The sequence below is a fragment of the Nematolebias whitei genome, chromosome 2 (assembly GCF_014905685.2).
Source record: "Nematolebias whitei isolate Nwh7 chromosome 2, NemWhi1, whole genome shotgun sequence".
In the NCBI taxonomy this organism is placed as follows: Eukaryota; Metazoa; Chordata; class Actinopteri; order Cyprinodontiformes; family Rivulidae; genus Nematolebias; species Nematolebias whitei.
This window is the reverse complement of record NC_056499.1, coordinates 15,192,788-15,201,202: the sequence shown is the minus strand read 5'-3', so window position 1 is coordinate 15,201,202 and position 8,415 is coordinate 15,192,788. Positions and strand designations below refer to the sequence as shown.

Sequence of the window (8,415 nt, the reverse complement as noted above, 5' to 3'; positions counted from 1 at the left end):
CAATAAAAAAAAGTAGAACTTCCAAACATCCGTTTGAACAACATAAAAGAAGAAGATATTTTATGATCGAAGTTGGTTTGTCACAGCAGCAAACAAGTTTGAAATTAAAATTTAAAAACAACACTTTTACAACAAAAAACAAACAGTAGCTGATGACAAGAAAAACAAAGTCTGGCTGGAAAAAATATAAACAACATTCCATCGTTAAAAGAAGAAGTCTGGAGTTGCTCTAAGATACTGTAAGAGTAGCTCCTGTTAGAGCTTCTCCAGTAAACCCTGAGCAGCCAGGAAACCAGGCTGGCTGGGTGACAGTTTGGAGTTGTCATATTGCTAAGGATAAGCCCCCAGTTCATGTTTCAAACCTATTTTCCTCACTCAGCAACACACCCGCTGGGAAGCAGACACTACATAGTTCGAAATGCAGAACTGGGGACTTCAGCAACCATAGTCAAATGCATTCCTGGGGCCAGAGTGGTTGACACTGAATCCTACCTGAAACTGCTTACTAAGGCTAAGGCTAAATACAGTCAAATTGTTATTCACATCAGCAGTAATGACACCTGGTTATGCCAATCGGAGGTTGGTGTGTACTGGTAACTTTGACAAAACCATGTTGGACTCTATTGTTTTTTTTCTGGTCCCCTCCCTAACCTGACCAGAGTGACATGTTTAGCTTCAAGTTGTCGTTCAACTGCTGACTGTTCAAGTGGTGTCCTTAAGACAATGTGGGCTATGTAGATAATTTTGGGGAACACCTGGACTGATGCAGAAATAGATGGCATCCATTCCACTTTGAATTGAGCCACACTTCTATCTAGAAATTTGGTTGTTAGTCATTCAAATTGTTGACTATCCAGGATCCAAGCCAGGAAGCAGAGTTGTAGTCTTGCACATCTTTCTTCTGCTTATAGTACAAAGAAAGTTTCAGAATACAGATAGATGACAACAAGAATATTGATGTCCCTCACCATCAAATGTGTCCATAACTACACAAGGCGCTGTAGGTCGCAGATCAATGATTGACTTTGTAGTCATGTTATCTGACCTGTGGCCATATGTTTTGGGCACCTACACTGCAGAGAAAAGTGGTTTTGACCACCTGCATCCACAATCACATTTTTTCATTCACTACACAAGGTTTGTGACCATAGGTGTGGGGAGGAATGTAGACTGACCAATGCTGTCGACAAACAGGATGATGGCAAAAATTGTGCTACTGTTAGTCGAAGACCCCATAGAAGGAAAAGTGTCACCCAGGCAGGAGAGAGTGGTCATTGGAACATACCTGAATGAACATGTTGGTGAAGGAAACAGAGGGGATGAGGAAGTGATGGGTAGGTTTGGTGGCCATGAAAGAAACTAGGAAGGACAGATGGTGGATTTTGCCAAGAGAATGGAAATGGCTGTAGCCAACACTTATTTCCAAAAAAAGGGAGGGACATAAAGTGAGCTATGTGTGGAGACAGGAGTATGCAGGTAGGCTACATTCTGTGTAGAAGAGGAAACCTGAGGGAGATTGGAGACTGTAAGGTTGTGGCAGGGGAGAGTGTGGCCAGACAGCATTGGATGGTTGTGTGTGAGAAAAGATATATGAATACAACAAAGACCATGCTCAATAATCCAGGTATACAATCCAACATTTTTTTCAGTCAGGTCATCTGGACAGAAAAAAAAGAAACTGTCCAGATGACCTGACTGAAAAAATGTTGGATTGTATACCTGGATTATTGAGCATGGACTTTGTTGTTTTCCAGTTTGACACGACTGTCAACAAGGAAGAGGGCCGGCAATAGAGGAGGGGGCGTACCAAAGAGACCATCTTATCACAAGCAAAACTGGTTTGTTCCGCTTTGAAGTAAGCTGTTAGCGGAAGAATCAGTTTTGTTGTGTGTTTCCTTGACTGATGAAGCCTTCCGGATCGAAGGCAAAATGTTTCAGCACAAAAAAAGAAACTGCCCAGATGATCTGACTGAAAAAATGTTGGATATATGAATACAGTTAGATAGGACATGGAGGCAGTTGGAGTGAGGGGACAATGAGATGGAGGAGGAAGACTTGCTGTGAAGACCCCTGAAGCGGGAATAGCCGAAAGAGCAAAAATTAGAAGAAGTGGGATTTTCAATATTCATACAGATGGTTAAAGCTCCTCCTTGAATTGCCACCTTATCACTGTTGAGGAGTTTGTGTGCCTGAAAGATCCTAGGATCCAGGACTATTTTAATTACCCCTGGTAGGGTCTTTTTTTTCTTCTTCTCATTTACCCTTTATTTATACAGGTAGTCTCATTGAGCCACGAGAACTAATTTTCAAGAGAAACCAGAGGCAGGGTCTCCCAAGGCAGACATGCTCTATGTGACAGGCCAGACAAAAGAGTGATTTAGAAGACTTCTATGGACAAATTAAAACAAGAAGCTCAGTGTTCCTTCCCCAGATGTGGGTTACCAGGGCCCCAGCCTGGAGCCAGACCTGGGGAGGGGCTCATTGGCAGACACCTGGTGACAGGTCTCTACCCCTGGAGCCCGGTCAGGCTCAGCCCGAAGAATGAACATGGGTTCATCTTCTTGTGGGCCCATCACCCAGAGGAGGGGGCCATAAAAGTCAGGTGCAAGATGTCATGGGCAGTGGCTGAAGGTGGGGACCTTGGCGCTCTGACCCTGGCTTACCAAAGCTGGCTCTTGAGACATGGAATGTAACCTCTCTGGTGGGGAAGGAGTCTGAGCTTGTGCGTGAGGTTGAGAGGTACCAACTAGATATACAGTAATTGGGCTCACATTGGTGCACAGCATGGGCTCTGGAACCACTCTCCTTGAGAGGGGCTGGACTTTATTCCACTCAGGAGTTGCCCATAGTGAGAGGTGCCGAGCTGGTGTGGGTCTACTTTTGTCCCCCCAACTTGGTGCCTGTGTGTTGGAGTTTTTCCCTGTCGATGAGAGGGTGGCTTCCCTGCACCTTTGGTGAGGGGACAGGCTCTGACTGTTGGTTGTGCGTATGCGCCAAATGGCAGTTCAGAGTATCTGGCCTTCTTGGAGTCCTTGGAAGGGGTGCTGGAAGGTGCACCAGCTAGGAACTCCTTTATTCTGCTGGGGGACTTCAATGCACATGTGAGTAATGACAGTGTGACCTTGAGGGGTGTGATTTTGGAGGAATGGCCTCTCTGATCTAAACTTGAGTGGTGTTCTGTTGTTGACTTCTGTGCTAGTCATAATTTGTACATCACAAACACAATGTTCAAACATAAGGATGTCCGTAAGTACACTTGGCAACAGGATGTCCTAGGTCATAGAGCAATGACTGACTTTGTAGTCCTGTCATCTGATTTGCAGCCATTTGTTTTGGACACTCGGGTGAAGACAGGAGCTGAGCTGTCAACTGATCACCACCTGGTAGTGAGTTAAGTCAGATGGTGGAGGAAGATGTCAGACAAACCCAGTAGACCTAAACGTGTAGTGAAGGCTTGCAGGGAATGCCTAGCTGAAGAATCCATCAGAAAGATCTTCAACTTGTACCTCCGGTAGTGCTTTAACAATATCCCAGCTGAGGTGGAGGACATTGAGTCTGAGTGGTCCATGTTTCACACTTCATTTGTTGAAGTAGCTGCCTTGAGCTGTAGCCGCAAGGTTGTCGGTGCTTCTTGCAGTGGCCATCCTTGAACTCAGTGGTGTACACCCCGGGTTTGGGATGCTGTTAAGCTAAAGAAGGAGTCTTATCGGGCCTTGTTGGCTGGTGGGACTCCAGAGGCATCTGAGGAGTACTGGAGGGTCAAACGGTCCACAGCCTTGGCTGTTGCTGAGGCAAAAGCTTGGATGTGGGAGGAGTTCAGTGAGGCCTTGGATGAAAACTCTCGGTCAGCTCCAAAGAGATTCTGGCAAACCATCAGGCGTCTGAAGAGGGGAAAACAGCACTTTACTAATACTGTTTACAGTGAAGGTGAGGTGCTATTGATCTCAACCAGTGATGTTGTCAGGAGGTGGAAGGAATACTTCTCAGACTTTCTCAATCTAACCGGCACATCTTTCATGGAGGAAGCTGTGTTGGGGGACATTGGGGTTGGTCTATCCAAAACCGTAGCTGAGGTCACCAAGGTGGTTAAAAAGCTCCAAAGTGGCAGAGCTCCTGGGGTGGATGAGATCTTCCCTGATTTCCTTAAGATTCTGGATGCTGTGGGCTGTCTTGGTTGACACGTGTTTGCAACATTGCATAGACATCGGTGGCAGTGCTGCTGGATTGGCAGACTGGGGTGGTGATTCCCATGTTCAAAAAGTGGGACCGAAGTGTGTGCTCTAATTATAGGGGCTTAACTCCCCTTAGCCTCTCTGGTAAGGTCTATTCAAGGGTACTGTAGAAGCGAGTCAGATTGTTGGTCGAACCTCAGATCCAGAAGGAACAATGTGGGTTCTGTCTTGGCCATGGAACACTGGATCAGCTTTTTACCCTCACTAGGGTCCTTGAGGAGTCATGGGAGTTTTCCCATCCAGTCAATATGTGTTTTGTAGACTTGGAGAAAGCTTTTGACCGTGTTCCTCATAGTACACTGTGGGGGGTGTTCCATGAGTATGGGACTGGGGGCCCATTGCTAATTGGTGTTCGGTCTCTATACAAGCAGTGCAAGAGTTTGGTTTGCATTGCTGGTAGTAAGTCAAACCCCTTCAGGGGGGAGTTAGTCTCTGCCAGGGCTGCCTAATGTCACCGATTCTGTTCATAACTTTTATGGACCTAATTTCTCAGTGTAGCGAGGGCATGGAGGGATTCCAGTGGATTGGGTGGATTGCTCTCTTCAGGTCGAGGGTGAGGTTCTGCCTCAAGTGGAGGAGTTCAAGTATCTTGGGATACAGGAAGTTGAAATGGGTTTCCTTCGCAGGGTAGCTGGACTCCCTTAGAGATAGGGCGAGATATTCTGTCATCTGGGAGAAACTTGGAATAGAACTGCTGCTCTTCCACATCGAGATAAGCCAGTTGAGGTGGTTCAGGCATCTGGTAAGGTTGCTTCCTGGGCACCTCCCTAGGGAGGTTTTTTCGGGCATGTTCGACTGGGAAGAGACCCTGGGGAAGACCTAGGACATGTAGTCGCTCCAGTGTGTCCTAAGGAAGATCCAGGATATGCTGGAAAGACAACATCCTTTGGTTGTCTGGGAACGCCTTGGACTCCTCCCAGAAGAGCTGGAAGAGTTGGCTGTGAAAAGAGATGTCTGGGCCTCCTTGCTCAAGCTGCTGCCCCCACGACCCTACTTCAGAACAAGCATGTAATGGATGGATGGATGGGTAAAGTAATAACTTAAACACAGCTTTTAATAATTTAAGTCCTTTGGTTTGACCCAAAAGTTCCACATGCCTTCTCATTTTTTTCTTCAGACTCTGATTTGGTTCTGATTTACAGCAGAGAGATTAAACACTTTATGACATGTCCTCACGATCCTGCTCCGTTTGATTATTTTAACAACTCTGAGTTTTCACTGATGGACTGCACAGCCTCTGCGAGTACTTTTCACTGCAGTAGCTGTTTGTCAGAGAATGCTGTAACCAAATTTAACGTGTCTCTTCCATTATCATTATTTTCTTCCATTTTGCAGAGTGACGCAACAGAGAACAGCAACTCAGATTGTCTTGTCTTATTGATAAAATTACAGCTTTAATGCAAACATCACTTGAAGGAAATTGTTCCTCTAAAAAAGAAAAATATTGCTTTTTTTCTTCACTTTACACACAGACTTATACATAAGACTTTTTTTTTTTTTTTAAAGAAAGACAAATGTAGTTTTAATTTCTTGTTGTGTGTTTTCTGCTCAGGTACTGCAACCTTCTGAGTCCAGAACCACAGTCCATTTTTAACAGACCGGTCCTGAGCAGTAGTTCTGGGTTGAATGAGGATGGAAGGAAAGACTTTCACAATGAAACATGCAGTCAGGTAATAAATCCATGTTTGTTATTATTTTGTCATTTAAATCAGTAATTTCACACATTAACTGACACACTTGAGGTCATTCAGAAAAAGTTGGGAAAATGCATTTATTTATTTATTTTGAGGTTGAAATCAAAATATTTAGAAATCGTGAAATTCTGAGACTAACCTCAACGAAGTGAGCTCCAGTAAGATCTTGAACCCGATTTTTGTTGTTTTTCCTTTTAGCTGCTCGTCTCTACAGGGGAAGTGAACCTAAATTCATTGAGAGGGAACTCAAATTAAGGATCTGACTACAGTATTGTTTTACATTGAATACCCTTTGCAACCTGGGCTCTCAGGATTACAGGACTGCAGCACTGACCACGGAGCTACTGCAGCTCCCCCTTGAATCAGATGGTATTTGTTCTATTTCTATACACCATCTGAGTATGGGAACAACCTACTGTATGTACTATCTAGATTCATAGCTCCAGACTGTAAGACCAGATACACAAATCTGTGCAACTACGGTACAAGAAAGCACACCACTAAATGCACACATGAATACTGCAGTACTTGAAACTGTACAATAGCATCAGGACACTAATACCGGTAGCTCTTTTGCATTGTAAGAGACAATCTGGACAAAGATGCAATTATTTATACATTCCCAGTACCAAGGAGGAGGATTTCCTTCCTCCTCTGCAGCCACTGTCTCCACATTCCAATCAGCTGGCAGACACTTTATCACAGTTTGGTTTGTCGTTTTGTTTAAGTGGTAAAAAAGGTCAGGAAAATAACGCACAAATTATGTAATGTGACTTGGTGGGTTTTTTTGCTAGCACCTGTAAACTAATAAAGTTTAACATTGCAGAAAAAATATTCTGACAATAAGAGAAATGAGAAAACACATTTTTCTATCACTAATGCTAGCTAATGTTAGCTTGTTTACAGTCTTGAAGTTGTGTGGCCAGTGGACCAATCAATGACCTGCAGTCTTCTGATATCAAATCTGTGACACCCAAGGAACACAAGGTCTCTGGATTCCAAATATCAAGCTGGAAGTGGGACAGACTGTCCACTTCAAAAACTCAGAACCTCAGCTGGGCCAACCCAGGCCAGACCAGGACTTACAATGCAAAAGGGCCAGAACAACCTTCATCAAGAACTCAATGGCAATGTGAAAGATAATTCTAGAGGCCCATTCAAAGCCAACTGCACAAGCCAGCATCAAAAGTGACACATACCATGTGATGCATATTCCCCACTCCTGTCTGCATAGGCCTGAACCCCCTCAGTCAGATCATTGCAAAGAGTGGCTATGATAATGGCTCCAAAGTGGAAAAATCATCAGTCACCTCCTCTATATGGACAACATCAAGCTGTGTGCCAAAAAAGGCAAAGACTTAACTCATTGATACACCTCAGGAAGTCTGTTTTGGTTGTTTTATATTTAAAATCAGGTGAAAGTTCTCAAAGCTTTTTTGAAGAATGTAATTCTTTATTCTTTAGCACCAAGTCCCAAAAGAAATTGTTTCAAGGCACTGTACAAAATCATTCACATACATTATAAAAGCTAATTAGTACAAGTTATCTATCTAAAGAAGCCAGCAGATTGTGTTAAATCTTCACTTCTCCACAGCAACCCATCCTGAGCAAGCACAAAGACAACAGTGGAAAGGAAAAACTCCCTTTTAACGGGAAGAAACTTCCGGCAGAACCAGGCTCAGGACTAGCGGCCATCTGCTTCAACTGGCTGGGGTTTCAGAGGACAGGAAGTAGAAACAAACAAACATAAGATGACCGGGCCAGATGTACTTTCTATTGGAGGAAAGACAAAAAACACATGTTAAGGATAGAAATAATTACAAATACAAACAGGTAGAGTGCTCTGTTAGGAAAGTATGGAACAATAAGATCTGTAATATAAAATTGAGGTAGGTTGTTGAGGGCTTTGTAGGTTAGAATTAATATTTTGAATTCTGTTCTGAATTTGCCAGGGAGTCAATGGAGCAAAGCTAAAACTGGAAAAATATGATCTCTCCTATACTAACTCCTGTTAAAACTCTGCAGCATTTTGGATCAACGGAATAAGTTTTAAAGAATTTGTTGGACACCCAGATAATAAACAATTGTAATAGTCCAACCTAGACGTGATAAATGCACGGACCAGTTTTTCTGCATCAAATCTTTTCATTACCACAATTTATTTCATTGTAATACACACGTTCTCATCTGACTCCAGAACATTTGGACCTGAAAGGACTACCAGTGATGATGACTTCTTCTGGACATCACTTGACTTGTCTCTCATGGTTTCTGCTCCTCAGGATAATTCATATGAAGACGCCCTCCACCCTCCTACACAAGGTCATCATCATTCAGCGCTTGATCCTCGGTTCATACCTGGATACACAGATGAAGAATTTACATCCAATAATAATCACCTCAAGGTAAATATAGTTGACCAATCTGGCTGATTGGTTTCATATAATAATAATAATAATAATAATAATAATAATAATAATAATAATAAT

The 8,415-nt window shown here is 43.3% G+C and overlaps 1 protein-coding gene across 1 annotated transcript in view; it reads left to right on the top strand.

Moving 5' to 3' along the window:
• Positions 1-1,452: 1,452 nt before the first annotated feature.
• Positions 1,453-8,415, top strand: part of il16 (interleukin 16) — a 38,935-nt gene continuing 31,972 nt past the window's right edge. Inside the window, exons 1-2 of the mRNA XM_037693340.1 lie at positions 1,453-1,476; positions 8,209-8,331. Of these exons, the coding sequence (XP_037549268.1) occupies positions 1,453-1,476; positions 8,209-8,331 (147 nt within the window). The remainder of the gene's footprint in view (positions 1,477-8,208; positions 8,332-8,415) is intronic.